The sequence below is a fragment of the Salvelinus alpinus genome, chromosome 16 (assembly GCF_045679555.1).
Source record: "Salvelinus alpinus chromosome 16, SLU_Salpinus.1, whole genome shotgun sequence".
Lineage (NCBI taxonomy): Eukaryota > Metazoa > Chordata > Actinopteri > Salmoniformes > Salmonidae > Salvelinus > Salvelinus alpinus.
The window spans coordinates 48,615,953-48,642,192 of NC_092101.1; the positions used below are offsets into that span (position 1 = coordinate 48,615,953).

At 42.7% G+C, this 26,240-nt stretch overlaps 2 protein-coding genes across 3 annotated transcripts in view; both read right to left on the bottom strand.

Moving 5' to 3' along the window:
* Nucleotides 1–18,297, bottom strand: part of selp (selectin P) — a 28,666-nt gene extending 10,369 nt beyond the window's left edge. The window contains exons 1-15 of one of the 2 annotated variants that reach the window (XM_071346503.1): nucleotides 18,158–18,296; nucleotides 17,949–18,027; nucleotides 17,438–17,637; nucleotides 17,015–17,207; nucleotides 16,812–16,919; nucleotides 16,435–16,620; nucleotides 15,781–15,969; nucleotides 9,423–9,608; nucleotides 8,517–8,702; nucleotides 7,860–8,045; nucleotides 5,409–5,594; nucleotides 4,488–4,673; nucleotides 2,670–2,855; nucleotides 1,749–1,934; nucleotides 1,092–1,277 (exon numbers count right to left, since the gene is read on the bottom strand). In XM_071346503.1, coding sequence (XP_071202604.1) covers nucleotides 1,092–1,277; nucleotides 1,749–1,934; nucleotides 2,670–2,855; nucleotides 4,488–4,673; nucleotides 5,409–5,594; nucleotides 7,860–8,045; nucleotides 8,517–8,702; nucleotides 9,423–9,608; nucleotides 15,781–15,969; nucleotides 16,435–16,620; nucleotides 16,812–16,919; nucleotides 17,015–17,207; nucleotides 17,438–17,637; nucleotides 17,949–18,027 — 2,443 coding nt within the window. In that variant the 5' untranslated portion in view covers nucleotides 18,158–18,296. Of the gene's footprint in view, nucleotides 1–1,091; nucleotides 1,278–1,748; nucleotides 1,935–2,669; nucleotides 2,856–4,487; nucleotides 4,674–5,408; nucleotides 5,595–7,859; nucleotides 8,046–8,516; nucleotides 8,703–9,422; nucleotides 9,609–15,780; nucleotides 15,970–16,434; nucleotides 16,621–16,811; nucleotides 16,920–17,014; nucleotides 17,208–17,437; nucleotides 17,638–17,948; nucleotides 18,028–18,157 lie in introns of both variants that reach the window. The other variant, XM_071346504.1, reaches the window with a different exon arrangement.
* A 645-nt stretch (nucleotides 18,298–18,942) lies between these two features.
* LOC139540632 (L-selectin-like) lies at nucleotides 18,943–25,652 on the bottom strand. The gene is made up of 7 exons (XM_071344442.1): nucleotides 25,573–25,652; nucleotides 23,557–24,023; nucleotides 23,338–23,445; nucleotides 22,927–23,220; nucleotides 22,276–22,362; nucleotides 19,926–19,947; nucleotides 18,943–19,056 (listed from the first exon to the last, which is right to left on the bottom strand). The coding sequence occupies exons 1-7, from the start codon at nucleotides 25,650–25,652 to the stop codon at nucleotides 19,008–19,010; spliced, it is 1,107 nt and encodes a 368-aa protein (XP_071200543.1). The 3' UTR covers nucleotides 18,943–19,007.
* Nucleotides 25,653–26,240: the final 588 nt, after the last annotated feature.

Genomic DNA, 26,240 nt, shown 5'->3' on the forward strand with positions numbered 1-26,240 from the left:
TAAAGGAATATTTATAATATATTTATAATATAATTTCTGATTTCTGTTGACTCCAACATGGCGGAAAATGTTTATATTTCTTCTGAGCGCCGTCTCAGATTATTGCATGGTTTGCTTTTTCCGTAAAGTTTTAAAAGAATCTGACACAGCGGTTGCATTAAGAACAAGTGTATCTTTAATTCTATGTAAAACATGTATCTTTCATCAAAGTTTATGATGAGTATTTATGTTATTTGACGTGGCTCTCTGCAATTTCTCCGGATATTTTGGAGGCATTTCTGAACATGGCGCCAATGTAAACTGAGGTTTTTGGATATAAATATTAACTTTATCGAACAAAACATTAATGTATTGTGTAACATCAAGTCCTACGAGTGTCATCTAATGAAGATCATCAAAAGTTAGTGATTCATTTTATCTCTATTTGTGCTTTTTGTGACTCCTCTCTTTGGCTGGAAAAATGGCAGAATTTTTCTGTGACTTGGCGGTGACCTAACTTAATCGTTTGTGGTGCTTTTGCTGTAAAGCCTATTTGAAATCGGACACTTTGGTGGGATTAACAACAAGATTACCTGTAAAATGGTATAAAATACATGTATGTTTGAGGAATTTTAATTATGAGATGTCTGTTGTTTGAATTTGGCCCCCTGCATTTTCACTGGCTGTTGTCATATCATCCCGTTAACGGGATTGCAGCCATAAGAAGTTTTTAAGGGGAAAGTCATCCAAAAGTAACCAAAATAAATCTGATTATGTTACTGATGTTGGGTAATCAAAACGTTACTGATTACAATTTTGTCCATGTAACTAGCAACTAACAGATTACATTTACAAAGTAACCTACAAAACCAACCCTGGTAGTAGGATACAGATAAGAGAAGATGCAGAGAAACACACTACATTCACATCCTGATCCATAGAAAGCTAAATTAATAGTAACGCTGTAAGTCACGTACCTCTGTAACAATAGGTATTTGGCCTAATGTGCATTATGAGAATAATATGTCCCTATTACTTATTTAAAAAGCTTCATTCTCGGCCCAGTAGATGGGGGTATGTATCCAGCATGGTTTGAAGACGTGGTGAGTTACCCAGACAGAGGGGGGCTCTCCTGCTCCATGTGCCCAGGGAGGTGCACTCTGTATCAGCCAACCCGTTCAGCAGGAACCCCTCCTCACAGGAGAACAGACACTGGGACCCGTAGTGGAACTGACCATGGAGGTCAGAGCAGTTCATGGAGCCATGCGGGGGAGAGGTTAAGGCGTCACACTGCAGAGCTGGAGGGGCACAGAGAGAAGTCAGATATGAGTGACACCAGACACATTCTGTGAATCCTTTACTTAACCAATAGCACATTGACTAAACACAAGTCCTTTTAGGCTTCTACGTTGGAACCCTTGGTATTCAGAGAGAAATGTTTATGAATACCTCTGATCTGACACAATTTCCAAAAATAGATGTCAGACAGACTATGGTTCTAGGTTGAAAATAACAAAGGTTTTACTAAATGACAGAGAGAAAATGGCTCTAGGTTGAAGATAAATGGTTAAGACAAGGATTCTAACATCCCAGAACTCTTTGCATAAACGAGGAAGAATTCAATCTAAGGGATGAGCGATGCTGCTCAGCAACGGCACTGGTCCCATGAATCTGTTTATTTTCTAAAGCTTCCACATGGAATCATTACATTTTCCTAACCTGGGTATCTTCAACCTAGCTATGGTTTGAACTAGGATGTGGTGAGTTACCCAGACAGAGGGGGGCTCTCCTGCTCCATGTGCCCAGGGAGGTGCACTCTGTATCAGCCAACCCGTTCAGCAGGAACCCCTCCTCACAGCTGAACAGACACTGGGACCCGTACTGGAACTGACCATGGAGGTCAGAGCAGTTCATGGAGCCATGCGGGGGAGAGGTTAAAGAGTCGCACTGCAGAGCTGGAGGGATATAAAGAGGACACAGGTTGTGACACACAGGCCCAAGATATTCCGATTATAATTACACATTTATATTTATCTATTCCTATTATAATATGATATTTTGTATTATTTAACAATTATTGAATTAGGCAAGTCAGTCAAAAACTAATTCTTATTCACAATGACGGCCTACCCTGGCCAATGCTGGGCCAATTGTCCGCCGCCCTATGGGACTCCCAATCACGGCCGGTTGTGATACAGCCTGGAATCAAACCAGGGTCAGTAGTGACGCCTCAAGCACTGAGATGCAGTGCCTTAGACCGCTGTGCCACTCGGGAGCCCCCCATGCCAGATATACTGTTCCTAATCCTTCAGCTAACCACAATAGTTTAGGTTCTCAGTTCCAACCCTTTGAATTTATTCAGTGAGGTGAAACCATTCAGAATGTTCTAGATATAAATTAAGTGAATAGATCTGACACAGTTCCAAATCCTACATGACAATCACATCTGTTCTACACCACACATTTCTACCTGAACACCCCTGGTCTTACCCTGACACACAGGAAGGGCGTGGCTCCAGTAAGCCAGTGAGGGGCAACGGGTGGAGTTAGTTCCTACCAGAACAAAACCCTTCTCACACTCCAGGGTACAGGTGGAGCCATAGCTGAACTCATTCATAATGGATTCTTTTTGAATAAATAATGGTCCTTTTCACATTGAAACTCCCTCTAGTTGTCTTGGTATAGCTCACGTTCACATGCAGGTGTGTGGTTGGTCCATTGTCCAGTAGATAAACAGGTGAGGTTGGTGTCTCCTCTCAGCAGGTAGCCCTCCTCACAGGAGAACCCACAGGAGGAGGTGAAGGAGGACGCCCCCAGGGGGTCCACACAGGACATGTTCCCCATGGCAGGAGGGGACAGGGGGCCACACCTCACCACTGTAGTAGGCAGGGTTGGGGAGTAAGAAATTACATGTAATCGGATTATAAAAAAACAAACTACTCAGTTACGTTACCAGCAAAAATATTGTAATCAGATTACAGACACTGTACTTTTGAAAAACTAGATGATTACTTCTTGGATTACTTTAAAAGTCATAAAATATGTTTGCCAAAAAATACATTAAAACACCTTTCTGTTTCCTCAATGACATTCAATTCAGCATTGAAAAAAGGCACAAGTTTAAGTTTGTTTGTTCTTCCTGAGCGAGCCTGACAACAAGGCACAGACCTCTATGATGGCACACCAAATGATGACCACCAATCAGAGACCTCTATGATGGCACACCTAATGATGACCACCAATCAGAGACCTCTATGATGGCACACCTAATGATGACCACCAATCAGAGACCTCTATGACGGCACACCAAATGATGACCACCAATCAGAGACCTCTATGACGGCACACCAAATGATTACCACCAATCAGAGACCTCTATGACGGCACACCAAATGATGACCACCAATCAGAGACCTCTATGATGGCACACCTAATGATGACCACCAATCAGAGACCTCTATGACGGCACACCAAATGATGACCACAAATCAGAGACCTCTAAGACGGCACACCAAATGATTACCACCAATCAGAGACTTCTATGAAGGCACACCAAATGATGACCACCAATCAGAGACCACTATGATGGCACACCAAATGATTACCACCAATCAGAGACCTCTATGACGGCACACCAAATGATTACAGCCAATCAGAGACCTCTATGACGGCACACCAATTGATGACCACCAATCAGAGACCTCTATGATGACACACCAAATGATGACCACCAATCAGAGACCTCTTTGACGGCACACCAAATGATGACCACCAATCAGAGACCTCTATGATGACACACCAAATGATGACCACCAATCAGAGACCTCTATGACGGCACACCAAATGATGACCACCAATCAGAGACCTCTTTGACGGCACACCAAATGATGACCACCAATCAGAGACCTCTATGACGGCACACCAAATGATTACCACAAGTCAGAGACCTCTATGATGGCACACCAAATGATGACCACCAATCAGAGACCTCTATGATGGCACACCAAATGATGACCACCAATCAGAGACCTCTATGATGGCACACCAAATGATGACCACCAATCAGAGACCTCTATGATGACACACCTAATGTGTTTGATGGATCCTTTTTGACTTCTTCTAATGCCTCTTCAGGGGAAAGTTATCCAAAAGTAACCAAAATAAATCTGATTATGTTACTGATGTTGGGTAATCAATACGTTACTGATTACAATTTTGTCCAGGTAACTAGTAACTAACGGATTACATTTACAAAGGAACCTACAAAACCCTGGTAGTAGGATACAGATAAGAGAAGATGCAGAGAAACACACTACATTCACATCCTGATCCATAGAAAGCTAAATGAATAGTAACGCTGTAAGTCACGTACCTCTGTAACAATAGATATTTGGACTAAATGTGCATTATGAGAATAACATGTCCCTATTACTTATTTAAAAAGCTTCATTCTCGGCCCAGTAGATGGGGGTATGTATCCAGCATGGTTTGAAAACGTGGTGAGTTACCCAGACAGAGGGGGGCTCTCCTGCTCCATGTGCCCAGGGAGGTGCACTCTGTATCAGCCAACCCGTTCAGCAGGAACCCCTCCTCACAGGAGAACAGACACTGGGACCCGTAGTGGAACTGACCATGGAGGTCAGAGCAGTTCATGGAGCCATGCGGGGGAGAGGTTAAGGTGTCGCACTGCAGAGCTGGAGGGGTATAAAGAGGACACAGGTTGTGACACACAGGCCCAAGATATTCCTATTATAATTACACATTTATATTTATCTATTCCTATTATAATATGATATTTTGTTTTATTTAACCTTTATTGAATTAGGCAAGTCAGTCAAAAACAAATTCTTATTTACAATGACGGCCTACCCTGGCCAACGCTGGGCCAATTGTGTACCGCCCTATGGGACTCCAAATCACGGCCGGTTGTGATTTAGCCTGGAATCAAACCAGGGTCTGTAGTGATGCCTCTAGCACTGAGATGCAGTGCCTTAGACCGCTGTGCCACTCGGGAGCCCCCCATGCCAGATATACTGTTCCTAATCCTTCAGCTAACCACAATAGCTTAGGTTCTCCGTTCCAACCCTTTGGATTTATTCAGTGAGGTGAAACAATTCAGAATGTTCTAGATAGAAATTAAGTGAATAGATCTGACACAGTTCCAAATCCTACATGACAATAACATCTGTTCTATACCACACATTTCTACCTGAACACCCCTGGTCTTACCCTGACAGACAGGAAGGGCGTGGCTCCAGTAACCCAGTGAGGGGCAACGGGTGGAGTTAGTTCCTACCAGAACAAAACCCTTCTCACACTCCAGGCTACAGGTGGAGCCATTGCGGAACTCATTCATAATGTATTCTTTTTGAATAAATAATGGTTCTTATCACATTGAAACTCCCTCTAGTTGTCTTGGTATAGCTCACGTTCACATGCAGGTGTGTGGTTGGTCCATTGTCCAGTAGATAAACAGGTGAGGTTGGTGTCTCCTCTCAGCAGGTAGCCCTCCTCACAGGAGAACCCACAGGAGGAGGTGAAGGAGGAGGCCCCCAGGGGGTCCACACAGGACATGTTCCCCATGGCAGGAGGGGACAGGGGGCCACACCTCACCACTGTAGTAGGCAGGGTTGGGGAGTAAGAAATTACATGTAATCGGATTATAAAAAAACAAACTTCTCAGTTACGTTACCAGCTAAAATATTGTAATCAGATAACAGACACTGTACTTTTGAAAAACTAGATGATTACTTATTGGAATACTTTAAAAGTCATAAAATATGTTTGCCAAAAATACATTAAAACACCTTTCTGTTTTCTCAGTGACATTCAATTCAGCATTGAAAAAAGGCGCAAGTTTAAGTTTGTTTGTTCTTCCTGAGCGAGTCTGATCACAAGTCAGAGATCTCTATGATGGCACACCTAATGATGACCACCAATCAGAGACCTCTATGACGGCACACCAAATGATGACCACCAATCATCAGCTATGATGACACACCAAGTGTGTTTGATGGATCCTTTTTGACCTCTTCTAATGCCTCTAACTTCTTATGGCTGCAGGTGCAGTATTGAATAGCTTGGATGAAAGGTGCCCAGAGTTAACGGCCTGCTCCTCAGTCCCAGTTGCTAATATATGCATATTATTATTAGTATTGGATAGAAAACACTCTGACCTTTCTAAAACTGTTTGAATGATGTCTGTGAGTATAACAGAACTCATATGGCAGGCAAAAACCTGAGAAGAAATCCAAACAGGAAGTGGGAATTCTGAGGTTGGTCGATTTTCAACCCAGGCCCTATTGAATTCACAGTGGGATATGGATCTGTTTGCACTTCCTACGGCTTCCACTAGATGTCAACAGTCTGTAGAACCTTGAATGAGGCTTCTACTGTGTTGTGGGGCTGAATAAGAGGGGAATGAATCAGGTTACTGGCAGAGAGCCAGGTCCTGGTCACGCGCATTTCACATGATAGCGACATGCGTTCCATTGGTTCTCTAGACACAAAGGAATTCTCTGGTTGGAACGTTATTGAATATTCATGATAACAACATCCTAAAGATTGATTCTATACTTAGTTTGACAAGTTTCTTCGACCTGTAGTATAACTTTTTGAAGTTTTCGTCCAACGTTCGGCTGGACCTGCACGAGCGTTTGGATAAGTGTACTAAACGCGCTAACAAAAGTAGCTACTTGGACATAAATAATGGACATTATCGAACAAATCAAACATTTATTGTGGAACTAGGATTCCTGGGAGTGCATTCTGATGAAGATCATCAAAGGTAAAGGAATATTTATAATATATTTATAATATAATTTCTGATTTCTGTTGACTCCAACATGGCGGAAAATGTTTATATTTCTTCTGAGCGCCGTCTCAGATTATTGCATGGTTTGCTTTTTCCGTAAAGTTTTAAAAGAATCTGACACAGCGGTTGCATTAAGAACAAGTGTATCTTTAATTCTATGTAAAACATGTATCTTTCATCAAAGTTTATGATGAGTATTTATGTTATTTGACGTGGCTCTCTGCAATTTCTCCGGATATTTTGGAGGCATTTCTGAACATGGCGCCAATGTAAACTGAGGTTTTTGGATATAAATATTAACTTTATCGAACAAAACATTAATGTATTGTGTAACATCAAGTCCTACGAGTGTCATCTGATGACGATCATCAAAGGTTAGTGATTAATTTTATCTCTAATTGTGCTTTTTGTGACTCCTCTCTTTGGCTGGAAAAATGGCTGAATTTTTCTGTGACTTGGCGGTGACCTAACGTAATCGTTTGTGGTGCTTTCGCTGTAAAGCCTATTTGAAATCGGACACTTTGGTGGGATTAACAACAAGATTACCTTTAAAATGGTATAAGATACATGTATGTTTGAGGAATTTTAATTATGAGATTTCTGTTGTTTGAATTTGGCCCCCTGCATTTTCACTGGCTGTTGTCATATCATCCCGTTAACGGAATTGCAGCCATAAGAAGTTTTTAAGGGGAAAGTCATCCAAAAGTAACCAAAATAAATCTGATTATGTTACTGATGTTGTGTAATCAATACGTTACTGATTACAATTTTGTCCAGGTAACTAGTAACTAACGGATTACATTTACAAAGTAACCTACAAAACCAACCCTGGTAGTAGGATACAGATAAGAGAAGACGCAGAGAAACACACTACATTCACATCCTGATTCATAGAAAGCTAAATGAATAGTAACGCTGTAAGTCACGTACCTCTGTAACAATAGATATTTGGACTAAATGTGCATTATGAGAATAATCTGTCCCTATTACTTATTTAAAAAGCTTCATTCTCGGCCCAGTAGATGGGGGTATGTATCCAGCATGGTTTGAAGACGTGGTGAGTTACCCAGACAGAGGGGGGCGCTCCTGCTCCATGTGCCCAGGGAGGTGCACTCTGTATCAGCCAACCCTTTCAGCAGGAACCCCTCCTCACAGGAGAACAGACACTGGGACCCGTAGTGGAACTGACCATAGAGGTCAGAGCAGTTCATGGAGCCATGCGGGGGAGAGGTTAAGGTGTCGCACTGCAGAGCTGGAGGGGCACAGAGAGAAGTCAGATATAAGTGACACCAGACACATTCTGTGAATCCTTTACTTAACCAATAGCACATTGACTAAACACAAGTCATTTTAGGCTTCTACGTTGGAACCCTTGGTGTTCAGAGAGAAATGTATATGAATACGTCTGATCTGACACAATTTCCAAAAATAGATGCCAGACAGACTATGGTTCTAGGTTGAAAATAACAAAGGTTTTACTAAATGACAGAGAGAAAATGGCTCTAGGTTGAAGATAAATGGTTAAGACAAGGATTCTAATATCCCAGAAATCTTTGCATAAACGAGGAAGAATTCAATCTAAGGGATGAGCGATGCTGCTCAGCAATGGCACTGGTCCCATGAATCTGTTTATTTTCTAAAGCTTCCACATGGAATCATTACATTTTCCTAACCTGGGTATCTTCAACCTAGCTATGGTTTGAACTAGGATGTGGTGAGTTACCCAGACAGAGGGGGGCGCTCCTGCTCCATGTGCCCAGGGAGGTGCACTCTGTATCAGCCAACCCGTTCAGCAGGAACCCCTCCTCACAGGAGAACAGACACTGGGACCCGTAGTGGAACTGACCATGGAGGTCAGAGCAGTTCATGGAGCCATGCGGGGGAGAGGTTAAGGTGTCGCACTGCAGAGCTGGAGGGATATAAAGAGGACACAGGTTGTGACACACAGGCCCAAGATATATCTATTATAATTACACATTTATATTTATCTATTCCTATTATAATATGATATTTGATTTAACCTTTATTGAATTAGGCAAGTCAGTCAAAAACAAATTCTTATTCACAATGACGGCCTACCCTGGCCAATGCTGGGCCAGTTGTCCGCCGCCCTATGGGACTCCCAATCACGGCCGGTTGTGATACAGCCTGGAATCGAACCAGGGTCTGTAGTGACGCCTCTAGCACTGAGATGCAGTGCCTTAGACCGCTGCGCCACTCGGGAGCCCCCCCCCCCCCATGCCAGATATACTGTTCCTAATCCTTCAGCTAACCACAATAGTTTAGGTTCACCTTATTCAGTGAGGTGAAACAATTCAGAATTTTCCAGATAGAAATGAAGTGAATAGATCTGACACAGTTCCAAATCATACATGACAATCACATCTGTTCTACACCACACATTTCTACCTGAACACCCCTGGTCTTACCCTGACAGACAGGAAGGGCGTGGCTCCAGTAAGCCAGTGAGGGGCAACGGGTGGAGTTAGTTCCTACCAGAACAAAACCCTTCTCACACTCCAGGCTACAGGTGGAGCCATTGCGGAACTCATTCATAATGGATTCTTTTTGAATAAATAATGGTTCTTATCACATTGAAACTCCCTCTAGTTGTCTCGGTATAGCTCACGTTCACATGCAGGTGTGTGGTTGGTCCATTGTCCAGTAGATAAACAGGTGAGGTTGGTGTCTCCTCTCAGCAGGTAGCCCTCCTCACAGGAGAACCCACAGGAGGAGGTGAAGGAGGAAGCCCCCAGGGGGTCCACACAGGACATGTTCCCCATGGCAGGAGGGGACAGGGGGCCACACCTCACCACTGTAGTAGGATACAGGTAAGATAATAAAAGATTATGATTGTGGTCCCCTATTCAGACATTGTTGACGCCAGATCTTACAAAGTAATAGCTAACCCAGTTTTTCCCAAACTTTTTCACTCATGTCCCCCTTTCATCATTGGGGAACATCACGCGCCATGGGGTGGAGAGAAAGATTCCACGTTTTAAAGGTAATTTCATTCAGTTCTACATATTATGCCATGTCTTATGTGTGCTCATCCGATATTTCAGGGACTCAAACGTTACAACAAAATATAAACAGGATTAAAAAACCTAGCTAAAAGCCTTAAGCTGTTGATCAAGCCATGGGCTTGTTGATCAACGGGACATTTCTGACAAGTTATAAATAGGAACCACTCAGCTAATCACATATGTTATAGCAATCTGGTGCCTGACGGCACAGTCGATGACGTGCCACACAACCATTGGTTGATGCATGTCTGAGCAGGGGAACACGACCAAAGTAAGATAAGATTTATGGTCTGTTTCCACAGAACATCCACAGAACATCCACAGAAGGCATTGAGTTTATCAAGGCCAGTAGTCTTCCATAAGCTGATAATGTACCATAGGTTGATACAAGCATTGATCAATAAGTATTCATAACCATAGATATACAGTGCCTTCAGAAAGTATTCAGACCCCTTGACTTTTCCACATTTTGTTACGTTACAGTCTTATTCTAATATTAAATTGTTTTTTTCATTCATCAATCTACACACAATACCCCATAATGACAAAGCAAAAACAGGTTTAGACATTTTTGCTGATTTTTTTTTTTTAAATTAAACTGAAATATCACATTTACATAAGTATTCAGACCTTTTACTCAGTACTTTGTTGAAGCACCTTTGACAGCGATTACGGCATCGAGTCTTCTTGGGTATGACGCTACAAGCTTGGCACACCTGTATTTGGGAAGTTTCTCTCATTTTTTGCAGATCCTCTCAAGCTCTGTCAGGTTGGATGGAGAGAGTTGCTGCACAGCTATTTTCAGGTCTCTCCAGAGATGTTAGATCGGGCTCAAGTCCGGGCTCTGGCTGGGCCCCTCAAGGACATTCAGAGACTTGTCGAGAAGCCAATCCTGCTTTGTCTTGGCTGTGTGCTAAGGGTCGTTGTCCTGTTGGAAGGTAAACCTCTCCCCAGGCTGAGGTCATGAGCGTTCTGGAGCACGTTTTCATCAAGGATCTCTCTGTACTTTGCGCCGTTAATCTTTCCCTCGATCCGGACTAGTCTCCAAGTCCCTGCCACTGAAAAACATCCCCACAGCATGATCCTGCCACCACCATGCTTCACCATAGGGATGGTGCCACGTTTCCTCCAGACGTGGCGCTTGGCATTCAGGCCAAAGAGTTCAATCTTGGTTTCATCAGACCAGAGAATGTTTTTCTATTGGTTTGAGAGTCTTTAGGTGCCTTTTGGCAAACTCCAAGTGGGCTGTCATGTGCCTTTTACTGAGGAGTGGCTTCCGTCTGGCCACTCAACCATGAAGGCCTGATTGGTGGAGTGCTGCAGAGATGGTTGTCCTTCTGGAAATTTGGACTCCAATTTATTTTATTTTTTAGCTTTATTTAACCTTTATTTAACCTTTATTTAACCTTTATTTAACCTTTATTTAACCTTTATTTAACCTTTATTTAAGCAATCAAAGTTGTAGAACATCTCAAGGATGATCAATGGAAACAGGATGCACCTGAGCTCAATTTCGAGTCTCATAGCAAAGGGTCTGAATGCTGATGTAAATAAGGTATTTCAGTTTTTTTATACATTTGTAATGAAGGAAAAAAAACTGTTTTCGCTTTGTAATAATGAGGTACTGTGTCATAATGGGCTATTGTGTCATAATGAGGTAATGTGTCATTATGGGGTATTGGGACATAATGGGGTATTGTGTCATAAAGAGGTATGGTGTCATAATGGGGTATTGTGTCATAAAGAGGTATTGTGTCATAATGGGGTATTGTGTCATAGAGGTATTGTGTCACAATGGGGTATTGTGTCATAATGGGGCATTGTGTCATAATGGGGTATTGTGTCATAATGGGGTATTGTGTCACAATGGGGTATTGTGTCATAATGGGGTATTGTGTCACAATGGGGTATTGTGTCATAATGGGGTATTTTGTCATAATGGTGTCACGATCATTATAATGAGTGGACCAAAGCGCAGCGTGATCTGGGTTCCACATCTTTTTATTACTAGGTGAAACTCACAGCAAAACAAAAACAATAAATCTCAAAAAGAAACGTGAAGCTAACAATAGTACTAACAGGCAGCTATACATAGTCAAGATCCCACAAAGCACAAAGGGGAAATGGCTGCCTAAATATGATCCCCAATCAGAGACAACGACAAACAGCTGCCTCTGATTGGGAACCATACCTGGCCAACATAGAAACATAATCACCTAGATGACCCACCCTAGTCACACCCCGACCTAACCAACATAGCGAATAAAAAGCTCTCTATGGTCAGGGCGTGACAAATGGGGTATTGTGTCATAAAGGGGTATTGTGTCACAATGGGGTATTTTGTCATAATGGGGTATTGTGTCATTATGTGGTATTGTGTCATAAAGCGGTATTGTGTCATAATGGGGTATTGTGTCATCATGGGGTAATGTTTCACAATGGGGCATTGTGTCACAATGGGGTATTTTGTCATAATGGGGTATTGTGTCACAATGGGGTATTGTGTCACAATGGGGTATTGTGTCACAATGGGGTATTGTGTCATAATGGGGCATTTTGTCATAATGGGGTATTGTGTCATAATGGGGTATTGTGTCATTATGGGGTATTGTGTCATAATGGGGTATTTTGTCATAATGGGGTATTGTGTCCTAAAGAGGTATTGTGTCATAAAGAGGTATTGTGTCATAATGGGGTATTGTGTGTAGATTGCTGAGGATTCTTTCTAATTTAATGTGTCAAGTTGGCTGGTAGTGGATCTCTACTCCGAATAGCTCGTTCCAGCTCATACCACAGATGCTCAATTGGATTGAGATCTGGTGACTAGGCAGGCCACTGCAGTAAGCGGAAGTCACTGTCATGTTCGTGGAACCATTCTTGGACAATCCTAGCCTTGTGGCATGGGCCACTATCCTGCTGAAAAATCTATTTGCAGGTGGATGCACTGCTGACATGAAGGGATGCCCCTGATTGGCAATGATGTTCAGCTATTGTATGGCATTCAATTGGCTTGTGTATGAGGCTTAACAATCCTTCTTGAGCCTAATGTTTTGTGCACTCAGTTTACAGTATGAGTTACACACTGTGGGAACTACTTTAGAGTTACTATGTACGCTGTGCATAGAGTCTATTTATGTTCAAAAGGAGACTGATATCTAAAGCAATGTCATCTAATAAGGCAAGGTAAAACCGTAGACCCACAAGCCACTGCGGCCCCTCTTAATGAGTTCCGTTTTTTTGTGGCCCCCACCCCCATTAAAGTTGCCCATCCCTGCTTCTATAGAGATGAGGCAACGATGATGATTGTAGAAGCTGTAGATGAGGGTTGGTTCCTGGAGTGCCGCTGGTACTGCAAGATTTGGCCCCGACAACGCACCACAACGAGCTACTTAGTTAATTTGTCAGTTCAGTGATTGCTTACGTTCGACACACCTGGTCTACTTTCGTTTTGTACACCAACTTCAAACGGATTAAAATGTTAAAAAATGTGGTTCTAGAAAATATATTTTGCAGCAGGTTTAGATGGTACAATGATTATTTACACTATACTTGCTTGTTTTGTCACATAAACTGAAATTAGGCAAACTATTAGAATTTTAGCAACCAGGAATTGGCAGAGAGATTTCTACATAGCACACCTTTAAGTAAAACAAAAGTTATAGGATAAAGAGTATAGTGAAAAGAAGGCGACAAGGGGAATGTCCTCGTAGGACAAGTTTTAATATTGTAGTGGACAAAGATGAGCAGAACGTTAGCATGGCCAAATGGACTGTGTGGAACTTGCTATGAGGGTTTGATACAATTGTCTACCTTTCATTTAATTTTCATATTTATTATCAATTATTGTTAATCATTATTATTGTAGGCCTATTTAATAATCTAAACCAGTTCTTTAAATAGCCTATGCAAAAAGTGTTACATTTTGTTGAGACATTTTAGTTGGCTAAAGTCTTTTGAATTTTTTGCTTATTTAGTTTAAGTGTTATTTGTTGGGTAGGCAATCACCTTTGTTGGTAAGAGCTACAATATAGGCCTAGCTTGTTCAAAACGTTTTTACGGTGGAATTCAGTTGAGACGTTTTCGTTGGCCAAATTCAATATAATAGAAACACCAGTAGGCCGTACTATGCTACTCACACTCAAACCATGAAAATTAAAAACCAGTGAGGGCCAGATGCTAAACTTCATTTAATGTCGCAATAATAGCAACTTGTTCGTATTTTCCCTATAAACAATGACTTGAGTTACTTTTGATATTACCCTAAAAAAGTTAATCAACTTTTGTGAAGGTTTGGTGTGGTAGATAATTTCCCCCCAACATCTGACACCCCCTAATTTCGGACACTCTCTAGCGGTTGGAGGATTAAATCACCTCGAGTTGATTAATCTGTAAAACAAATTGTGAGACATTATTTGGTTACGACACTGAAGAAGATGTTGGTGAAGAACCATTTTTAAGAGTCTACAGGAGGGCGCCCCGGGCTACGCAATGAAAAGTTGACAGGCAAGTAATTTTGTTTTTTTTACTGGAAGGCTAGCCAACTAGTTAACTAGTAAACACTTCGGATACGAGGTCGGTGTCTCTTTTTTGAACAAAATTATGATGGGTTTGATAACACTGTTGAAAGGTAATATATTTCTTAAACGTTGTTGAATATGCCGATAATACGGGGTGCTACGAGTATGTTGATTATTAGGTTTAACGTTAGCTACTGCAGGCCAATGAAGGCAGTTGAACTTGAGGTGAGGAGGAATGTTTTAGGCCTACTAGAGTTATATTCTGATAGAAAATGTAAGACCCAGCCTCCTTCTGTACGCCTATATCGGTAGATGAGTAGTAGCCTATCTGACAAGTATAAAATACATCCATGTTGATGCTGTTAGCATGTCTCTAGCTTTCTCCCGGTCTCTCTAGGGCTAGCACTACGCTTGTCTGCCTTAATATATATGTTTTTATATGAATATCATGTGGACGCGTCTAGACTTATATACATACAATGCCCTGATGCAATTTAGTGCTCAACTCTCCGACAGCTGAGCCGTGAGGTAGCCAATAAAACAATAGACTATAAAGTTTTGCGTATGCTAGTCTACACCTCGAAACACAACAAATAGCCTAGTTTTTTGTTGTTGTAATTTGCTATAGGCAGTTTTTAAGGATACACAACTGTGGATAATTTTGCCAATATCGCTGGCGGCGCCCAGTTGGTTGTTTCGTTCTCTCTCTCTTTCTATTCTCGGATCTGAATGGGTCTCTCGGGTTTCCGAACCAGCACGGGTCTGTTTTCCACGGTTCTTTTTGGAACGGGTCTGTTTTTAATTGTTTTATTTATGCATATCTGATCGGGTGTGAAAGCCACACTTTTTGGACCCATGAAGACCTCTACTTCACAGTTCGTTGGCACTCTCCAAAGGCAAGAGGGTAAAGAGTGAGATTGGAGCGACAGCAAAAGACATTCAGACTCTAGGAGCCGCCAACCAACTCCCAACCCATACAATGTAATGCAAAGAGGTTAGGGACTGTCCTTCTTTTAACAAAAAAACGTTAGGGACTGTCATAAATAGTATGGGCTACATACTGTATGGTTGACAACATGGCTGACCACATGGTTCAGATAAAGTGTGGCTCAATCAGAGAAAAGGATTCTGGACAGCACCGTAACAGCCAGGGTTCTGTGTTCTGTATTCTGTGTTCTGTGTTCTGTAGCAGAACAGGATGTTACAGAAAAAGTGACAGTTTGAAAGTATTTCATCAGGTCACATTTCCCAAAGAACACAACTATTTCACAACAGTTCAACATTTTAAATAGTGGAGATTAACAGTGGGTGCGGTCAAGTGAAGGACTGGGAGGAGACATAGTACTTTTGTTGCAATTCTTGACATTTTTTTTTTCTCTCACTTTGACCTGACATTCAACAGGTGTATTAGTAGCTACTATCCCATGGTGACAGTGATAAATACCTGTGCAGGTAGAGACGTTGGCTGTCCACTGTCCTGTGTGGTCACACTGAATCCTGTCTGGTCCTATTAGGTCAAACCCCAAATCACAGCTGAATTCACAGGCGGAGTTATAACTGTGCAGGGCGATGGGGCTACTGCAGTTCATAGTCCCTCTATGAGGACCACTGTCCAGCGATGGACACTGTTTGACTGAAGGGGGCAACAAGAGAAATGTTGTTTAAACTCAATAGGGCAGAAAATCTATGTCTCAAGCCTAAAAATGCTGGTTTATGAGCAGCCTCAACACAACGTTATGTGAATTTGGATTAGTCAGGTAACCCTCTGTTTAAATAAGGATGTGGGCCCCGATAGTGTCAGCTTTAGGAATGTCTTTAGTACGATTAAACTCTATATAGTTGCAGAGCATTGTGGGTACTGTAGTATTTTATCCTTTATTTAACTAGGCAAGTCAGTTAATTAAGAACAAATTCTTATTTACAATGACAGCCTAGGAACAGTGGGTTACCTGCCTTGTTCAGGGGCAGAACGACAAATGTTTACCTTGTCAGCTCAGGGATTTGATTTTGGAACCTTCCAGTCACTGGCCCAACGCGTTAACCACTAGGCTACCTGCCGCTCCACTACATCGTTCTATACCCTCCTGCTCTCCCATACCTTGGCACTGAGCGGCAGGGTGGTCCCAGAACCCCGTGGCCTGGCAGAGCAGTTGTGATGCCCCCAGCAGCTGGTATCCTCGGGCACATTGGAACTGGCAAGATGAGTTGAAGGCAAACAGCCCATGTGGATGGTCACAGTTCACTGAACCCTGCTCTGGGTCCGACACAGTGTCACACGCTACAGCTGACAGAGAGAGGCAGAGAGACTAGATTATCAATGACAACAAACAAACATACTGAACACTAACATATCATTGAAGTTGAACTCAGTTAACTGTTTTGGTTCATCTCTATACAGAAAACCATGCCATTATTCCCGTAGATGAATAAGAATGGTTAAAACCTTATGAATGTATTGTACAGGTTAAGTCTCACCTTGCTGGCACCGGGGGCCCTTGAAGCCAGGGTCACACTGGCAGGTGTAGTTCCCTATGTTCTCTAAACACTCTGCATGGGTGCTGCAGCAATGCTCTGAGCAAGACGCTACACACACAGGGGAGTAGACAAATAGAGGGCTTAAGAAAATACACAGACACAGACACTCACTCACACACACACACACACACACTCTCTTCTACCTGTGTAGCAGAGGGCTCCCTTCTTCTTTGTGCATCTCTCATCGTTCCACTTGGCTGCATCAATTCCTCTTTTAATGTATATCTCCACGCAGTCCTGTCCGTCCCCTACGTTGTTGGGCTCCCCGGTGGCCCAGTTCTCCGCCTCTTTGGTCAGGGTCTTGTTAGTCCCCATCCAGGTCCACATCTCATTCACCTGATTGATTGACATAATTTATTCAATAATACAAACTAAAAAAATAAAAGATATGCAGCCACAATATAAATGAAATAGCGATGCATTTTTAAAAAATGATACAGATTAGTACATTTTAATAAATCAGCGACACATTTTCTGCTAGTTGAACCTCTTGTGGTAAGACAGACAGACTAATGTCAGTCTACAGTACACTCCTGTTGATAAAGTAACAGAGGACGGAAAGCAACCTTGCGGAGGCCGATCCAGTAGTATTGTGAGTTCCTAGGGAGCATGGTGTTGAGATAGACGATCTCCTTCTGGTTCTGGATGGCCACCATGTCCGTGTAGTGCTGCCTGCACCACTGGCGGGCCGAATCCCAGTCCAGATTCTGGTTGACGCTGTAGTTGTATGTCCAGGCCTGGACACCTCCTGTCTCACCTGTTAAGTCTGAGGGCCAATGAAAACAGAGGCAATACTTTCCATTTGAAGGGGCAATCTACAGTTGCTACATTTTATTTTTGTACTTTTAAATTACTGATATATACTTATTGATTCCTGAAGAATATAATTTATGAACACCTCATGAGCTTAGTTCACTGTTTACGTTGCTCTTCTACCTGCATAGCAATGCTGTAATTAGTAACATTGCACTTTAGTAATTCCTTGATTTGATTTGAATGGTTTTGGTTATTTAAAGGTAAGAGAACATTTCTGTCTGATAGTCAGACAGTTGTAAACATCAGGTTGCTCTGTCTTACCATGGTAGATTGTCATCAATAGAATCACCAGCAACCTATTATATAGGCTCTGTCTGAGATAGTTGGACCACGGAAGCATCTGGAAAACGTAACCAATATATCAACACTAAACAATAATCAAACTGGATTGTACAATTTGACTGAATGTTACGGTACAGTAATGCGTAAAAAATGTGCAGTTGTACAGGAATAATCATAAAATACCCTACCTCTTCCTCAAGATTTGGGGAGACTAATAAAATGTGCTGTTTTCCGTGTCGTCACACCCATCCAAATGGACTGTGTAAGAGATGCAATTTCCTTTCAGAATGAGTCAACACCAGACTTTGCAATATGCTGCATGTACTAATCTGATCATCAAACTGTCTACTGTGAAAAAGTGATCATATCACGGTTGAGGTGTTGTAGCCCTTTCCTGCAGTCGAATGACCAAAGCGCCCTCTAGTGGCCTCTTTGGTGGCCACATTATTCATATATTCTTCATTATTTCATCATTAATAAAAAATAAAAAAAGTTTTTGTTATATTTCAGTCTTCTGTGATGTATATAAAGTGTAATATTGGGACGCAAACTCAAAATTGAATACATTTTAAACATGGTACAGGTGTCTTATTTTGTTTAAGTCCATAACATACCCGTGTGTGAGGAGTATACTTTAGTTTCAAAGTAGATTTGTTTAAGACTACCAAGAAACACTCTGTGTCACCCTGATTTAGCCCACTGCAGTAAAAGGTTAAGAACATATATTTTTTTATTGTGACTTCCTTTGCAATTTATAGGAACGCATACACACTCACGCCCAGTGCTCGAAGTGTGAAGAAAAAGGATTTTGTTCCCACGTACACTGATTTACCCCATATACACTCTGAACCCCAAAATCAAGAGAGCTAAAATAGTTTTATTTACTTTTCTTACACAAAGCTGTTGAACTTGTAGAATTCACATAACATACAGTAACATCATTCTAACGATTATGTTATGTTTGATGAGGACTAATCCACACAGTATGTTGATATAATAGGTCGATTATGACATAATTAATGAAGTGTCAGCGTTCCATCAGTTGTCCCCTGTCTCGTTGGATGACGTCACACCCTCCTCTGGTTCCCTTCAGGATAAGAGTCACATTTAAGATATCAATCAAAAACAAAAACATACTATTACTGCATTTTTACTATTACTGCCAGCACATGGTCTGGGTGAGAAGCCAGCACATGGTCTGGGTGAGAAGCCAGCACATGGTCTGGGTGAGAAGCCAGCACATGGTCTGGGTGAGAAGCCAGCACATGGTCTGGGTGAGAAGCCAGCACATGGTCTGGGTGAGAAGCCAGCACATGGCCTGGGTGAGAATGAGAAGCCAGCACATGGCCTGGGTGAGAATGAGAAGCCAGCACATGGCCTGGGTGAGAATGAGAAGCCAGCACATGGCCTGGGGGAGAATGAGAAGCCAGCACATGGCCTGGTGGAGAAGCCAGCACATGGCCTGGGTGAGAAGCCAGCACATGGCCTGGGGGAGAAGCCAGCACATGGCCTGGGTGAGAAGCCAGCACATGGTCTGGGTGAGAAGCCAGCACATGGCCTGGGTGAGAAGCCAGCACATGGCCTGGGGGAGAAGCCAGCACATGGTCTGGGTGAGAAGCCAGCACATGGTCTGGGTGAGAAGCCAGCACATGGTCTGGGTGAGAAGCCAGCACATGGCCTGGGTGAGAATGAGAAGCCAGCACATGGCCTGGGTGAGAATGAGAAGCCAGCACATGGCCTGGGGGAGAAACCAGCACAAGGCCTGGGGGAGGAGCCAGCACATGGCCTGGGGGAGGAGCCAGCACATGGCCTGGGGGAGAAGCCAGCACATGGCCTGGGGGAGAAGCCAGCACATGGCCTGGGGGAGGAGCCAGCACAAGGCCTGGGGGAGGAGCCAGCACATGGCCTGGGGGAGAAGCCAGCACATGGCCTGGGGGAGGAGCCAGCATCTCTTACCTTAGTTGGGCATGCTTCTTTCCTAAAAAAAGATCAAAAGAGATTTTGTTTGTTTGTTGAATTGCTTGAAATGCTGTCCCTTGACTTTGGCACCATGTAAAAACAGTTTTTTAAATATACTTTTACCCCTTTTTCTACCCAATTTCATGATATCCAATTGTTAATTACAGTCTTGTCCCATCGCTGCAACTCCCCTATGAACTCGGGAGAGGCAAAGGTTGAGAGCCATGCCTCCTCCGAAACACAACCAAACCAAGCCGCACTGCTTCTTGACACACTGCTCACTGTGTCGGTGGAAACACAGTCCAACTGGCGGCCGAAGTCAGCTTGCAGGCGCCCGGCCAAACCCCGGCTCGGCCAAACCCTCCCCTAACCCGGACGACGCTGCGCCAATTGTGTGCCGCCTCATGGGTCTCCCGGTCACGGCGATGCGGTGCCTTAAGGCGATGCGGTTAAGGTGATGCGGTGCCTTAAGGCGATGCCCGCTGCGCCACTCGGGAGGCCCTACGTAAAAACACTTTAAAATGACCCAAAAACATGACAAATAATAGTTTGATTTAAAAGTCAAACATGTCGCTAAATCCTTTATACCGCAGCACATCTATGTGAATGCATTGTAAAACTACAGGGGGATAGAGGACTGCAAATTGGCTTGTCCCACTGGTGATGTTAGAGCGTTGGACTAGTAACCAGCAGGTAGCCTAGTGGTTAGAGCGATAGACTAGTAACCGAAAGGTTGCAAGTTCAAATCCCCGAGCTGACAAAGTACGAATCTGTCGTTCTGCCCCCTGAACAGGCAGTTAACCCACTGTTCCTAGGCAGTCATTGTAAATAAGAATTTGTTCTTAACTGACTTGCCTAGTTAAATAAAGGTAAAATAAAGAAATGTGTAGAGGTGTAGTGACATGTTCTGGGGGTTTAGATCTATGTCTATCTAATATATTTCATAGATGAATAAAAACAAAGAAGGTTATTTAAATATTATATATTTTAACTATTATAATGTGTGTCCCTGTGTTTTATGTTATTGGTGTTTCCGCCTTGAAAAATCACTGATTTAAAAAAAATAAGAAGAAGATATACAAGGACCCTGAGCATTCTCTCCAGTGGCAAACTGTTATCAGGAGAGGGGTTCTATATTAAACCACATTATTAACTAACCACACCCTTTTAAGTATGTCATCAATTTGAAAATTCCATTGATTCTGTGTGACACAGTCGGTTAGAGTATGGTGCTTGAAACACCAGGGTTGTGAGTTTGATACCGAAGGGGGACCAGTATGAAAATATATGCATTGCAGTACTGTGAGTCACTCTGGATAAGAGGTTCTGTTAAATGACAAAAAAAAATTAAGATGACAATTAGGTGTGTCTAAATCAAAGGTGTTAGTCAATTTAGATGAAGGGAAATAACATTGTGAGCAAAATGATTAATCACATCACTTTAGTAACGAATTGATGGCCATTTCAGAAAATCCTAATTTATCTAAAATATCATCATTGGTGTTATCATCATCGTTGTTATCATCATCGTTGTTATCATCATCGGTGTTATCATCATTGGTGTTATCATCATCGTTGTTATCATCATCGTTGTTATCATCATTGGTGTTACTACTCCTAAATATATAGTCATTAAGCTACCATTTAAATTGATTTATAATGGGAAGATGTACCCAAACAGTTTAATAAAAGGTTAAATAAAAGGTTAAATAAATAAAGCACATTTCAATAAAAATAAATCTAGAAAAATAAATGTAAAAAAATTCAAAATGCCATGCTTAAATGTCACCGTAATTGAAGAACGACCCATTTTATACAAAGTATTCCAAAATACTTATTGGCCTCCCGGATGGCTATCGGGCCTCCCGGGTGGCGCAGTGGTCTAAGGCACTGCATCGCAGTGCTAGCTGTGCCACCAGAGACTCTGGGTTCGAGCCCAGGCTCTGTTGCAGCCGGCCGCGACCGGGAGGTCCATGGGGAAACGCCCCATTGGCCCGGGTTAGGGAGGGTTTGGCCGGTAGGGATATCCTTGTCTCATTGCGCACTAGCGACTCCTGTGGCGGGCCGGGTGCAGTGCACGCTGACCAGGTCGCTAGGTGCACGGTGTTTCCTCCAGCACATTGGTGCGGCTGGCTTCCGGGTTGGAGGCGCGCTGTGTTAAGAAGCAGTGCGTCTTGGTTGGGTTGTGTTTCGGAGGACGCATGACTCTCGACCTTCGTCTTTCCCGAGTCCGTACGGGAGTTGTAGCGATGAGGCAAGACAGTAACTACTAACAATTGGGGAAAAAAAGGGGGTAAAAAAAATACTATCTTTTAAAAAACATTTTTTATAAACAACTGGAACTTACTTTTTCTGCGATTGAAACAACAGCAGATGCAGCAGGACAATGAGAGCATCCAACCAGCAGCTACAACCATTAGGACATGCTGATAACCTGAGGAAACACACAGTCAACCAGCAGCTACAACCATTATATATATATATATATATATATATATATATATATATATATATATATATATATATATAAGGGCCTGAGGTCATGAGGTCATGGTACCGCATGTGGAAATGACCCAGACACAACCCCTCTAAAGACCTGAGTCAGTCTCCAGTCTCCCACCAGACAGGAACAAGTGTCTGTGCTGACAGCATGGAGCGTAACATTGTGTTGCAGTGTTGATAGGTGACCCCCCCCTCTCCCGCCCTTTGCTACAGTATATATGCAGTATATACAGTAATATCAAACTCTAAACAGCCTGCCTTGACTTGTATTATTGAGTTACTTTATTTGGACAGGGTCCAATGTACAGAAAAAAAGTCTCAGTATTCTGAGCAGTGATGAGTTGCACAAGATTTAGCTCATTTCCATCAGAAGCCTCACTTCCTCTGAGACACCAGGGGTGTAGCTAGCTAGCCTAGCCTAGCCTAGCCTAGCACCATAACTTTGTTCTGTAACCCGTAGTACACGATGAGAGATGGTATCAGGGGATTTAATTACTTGCACAAATTGGCCTTTGTCCGCTCCAGACCCAGATCCTGCTCCAGATGTCATCGCCCCAGACCCCAGTCCAGACCCCGTCCATGCTACAGCTGACTTCTGGGGATCCCAGCAGTAGGCTCCCCTTCTCACAGCTCAACCGGCAGGTAGAGTTGACAGCAGAGCAGTTCACAAACCCATCGGGTAGACATAAGGGCTCACATCCCTTAGCTTTAGGGGCAAAGAAAGGTTTCAGCACAACAGTGGGGTACAGTAGGGACCTGTCATAATGCCTGATGCGTAAATGAATGCGTACTACTCAGGAAATTGAGGAAGCAGATGTTGTAGCCATAGCGACCCTCATTAGAAAAGGTCATAGGTTAAAGGAGAGGTGTGACACGGTGGGAACAGCAGCTTCCAGATTCCCCTCACCTGTTTGGCAACCGTGTCCCTCAAACTCAGGTTCACACACACAGGTAAAGTTGTTGATGGTCTCCAAGCATCTCCCTTGTCCCTTGCATGATGTTTGGCTGCATTGGTCTGTGATATAAATATACATCATGTAATATATGTCACAATCTCAGCACAGCTTTCATCAAATGATTTACTGGTGGCCTTTAAAAAAACAAAAACAATGGTTGAGTCCCTCACCTCTGTAGCATAGCGGGTATTTGAGATTTGAGCACTTATCATCGTTCCACTTCCCGTTATTCTCGCTGTTCCCTTTGTTGATGTACATCTCAACACACTCCTCACCCAGTTTGTTATTGGGCTCGTTGGGTGCCCAGGAATAATTCCCAACCCACGTTCCGTTAGTTCCGACCCATGTCCAGTTTCCATTGATCTTCTTGATTCCGATCCAGTAATACGGAGACCCAGGTCTATCAGGCAAGATGTTGCGGAGGTAATTATTCTCTTCCTGGTTTTGGATGACTACCATGTCTGTGTGGTTGTTAATCCGACACCACTCTCTTGCCATGGTCCAGTTCATGGTCTCTGTGGAGAAATGATATGTCCAGCCCATGGCACGTCCTCCACACATACCTAGGACTATGAGCAGCATCCACATCATTGTTACTACCTGTGGCTGTCTGAAGAAGGGTCCGTGAACTGCCTGTCTTTGTCCATAAACAGTAAATATCACACACTGTGGTTATCTAGACATCATTCGATCTACAATACAACAGTGAACGGTAAGGACGGCCGATTATATAAGAGAGAGCAAGAGAGAGCTCCCATCTCATACTTACCATGTGTCGGTCTCCTTCTCTGGCGCTCAGGCTGTGGTGTTGGGTTAACCTGGGTTTGGAAAGGAGCTCAGTTTGGCTTTCATAACAATTTGGCAAAGCCTCCTATATGGATTCCTATCTGCAGTCAATGTACCACATGGAGTCCTTTTACCATTGATTCCCAAAATTAACATAGAATACCAGGATGCTTTATCATTCACTAAATGTTTATTTTACATTACAATGAATGGGGTATGATTCATGACTGACTGAATGACTGTTAGTGGCAGTAAAACGTTCTGGGAAGTGCAAGGGATTCCAGGTAGAGTTTTGTTTTACTTGCCCCAGTTTCAGGAAATGAAAGATGAGATCTGTTTCTGTCCCCTCACGATGCTGACAGAGAGGTTAGCTAAAGATGAGATCTGTTTCTGTCCCCTCACGATGCTGACAGAGAGGTTAGCTAAAGATGAGATCTGTTTCTGTCCCCTCACGATGCTGACAGAGAGGTTAGCTAAAGATGAGATCTGTTTCTGTCCCCTCACGATGCTGACAGAGAGGTTAGCTAAAGATGAGATCTGTTTCTGTACCCTCACGATGCTGACAGAGAGGTTAGCTAAAGATGAGATCTGTTTCTGTCCCCTCACGATGCTGACAGAGAGGTTAGCTAAAGATGAGATCTGTTTCTGTCCCCTCACGATGCTGGCAGAGAGGTTAGCTAAAGATGAGATCTGTTTCTAAACAATACATTAATTGCACTATAATGGTGACAGATGGTGTCCACAAACTGTTAGGGCCTACATAAAGCTGTCCCAACAGCAGTCCAAAAATCTTACCACTGCTACACCTGGCTATCAGCGGAGCCTTGTCTGGCAGCGAAACAGTTCATTCAGCCTCAATTACTGCCTTTTAAAGAAACAAAGTTTTTTGGCTGACTTGCTTAAACAAATGTGGTTTCTAATGACAATTGAGATGTACAAACTATGGCATAAGGGGACGACAAGCGGATAAGAGGCAATCTCTTTAAGACATTAATGAGCGAGCTAGGACGGAAGTAGTCAATATAACTATTTGTTTAGCACTTTCGAAATGTACAGCGCCAGAATTCAGAATATGGGCCATTCTTACAGTGTTCTCCCTGTACACCAAGTCAGAACAGTAGGATAAATAAAGGGGCATATAAGCAGACAATGAAAGCTCTTACAATATTCAATGATTACATTTCTCTAAAACAGGTTATAGGCTACATGGACACCACCAAGTCAGAACAGCAAATAGAGGGGTAAATAGACCAAATTATTAGGGTGAGGCACATGGGCTACTAACATGTTGCAGTACTACACAACATACACGTAGTATTTCTTTCTTAGCTACAGTATACATATCTCTCTAGCATATTACATAATTTATGCAGCAGCATACAAAACATTTTTGAACTCACCTTGTTGTGCTGTGCTCACTTAAACAGGAAGGTGACGCTGCGGTCCTTCGTGGGCAAATTTTGTCATCAAAGTCTGTCATTCTCTGGATTTATGTTGCTTTCAAAACAACTGGGAACTCGGGGAAAAAACAAGGTCGAGATATGATGACGTCATTGATCTTCAAGTCGTAGCTCTATAAAGAGGCCGGATTTACAATTCCGAGTCGGAAGACCGTTCAAAACGTATTTTCCCAGTTGGAGCTCGTTTATTCCCGACTTCCCAGTTGTCTTGAACTCACTGAAGTCGACGTTTTCACAGTTAACAGTTGTTTTGAGCGCGGCACAAATCATGCTTCATTGACAGCATGGCCAATGTTGAATGTTTATCATTTTAAACGTGGAAAAGAGCCTCTTCATCCCAGACTCCAATGAATAGCAGGCTAGTGATTGCTTTGCAATGCTTGGAGTTAGCCACTGTCACTCATTCCTTCCAAACCACTCATTGTTGAATTTGCGATTTCCAACTTGTTGTGCAATGTCCAATGGCCGATGAGCACCGATACGTTTTATCTATAATTTCTCTTCATTATTTCTCTTCATATGACAAAGATGAAAAAGTATTTGCGAGTAGATTGTCAACTTGATTCATAATGACTGCTAGCTAAGATTTTGAAAGTATGATGTTGACA

Coding starts and splice junctions, on each gene's coding strand:
- LOC139540632 (XM_071344442.1), bottom strand. CDS start 25,652: ATGACAGACTTTGATGACAAAATTTGCCCACGAAGGACCGCAGCGTCA. Junction 23,221..23,337: donor GGGACACGGTTGCCAAACAG/GTGAGGGGAATC, acceptor TTTCCTGAGTAG/TACGCATTCATTTACGCATC. Junction 19,057..19,925: donor AAGAAGCATGCCCAACTAAG/GTAAGAGATGCT, acceptor CTTATCCTGAAG/GGAACCAGAGGAGGGTGTGA.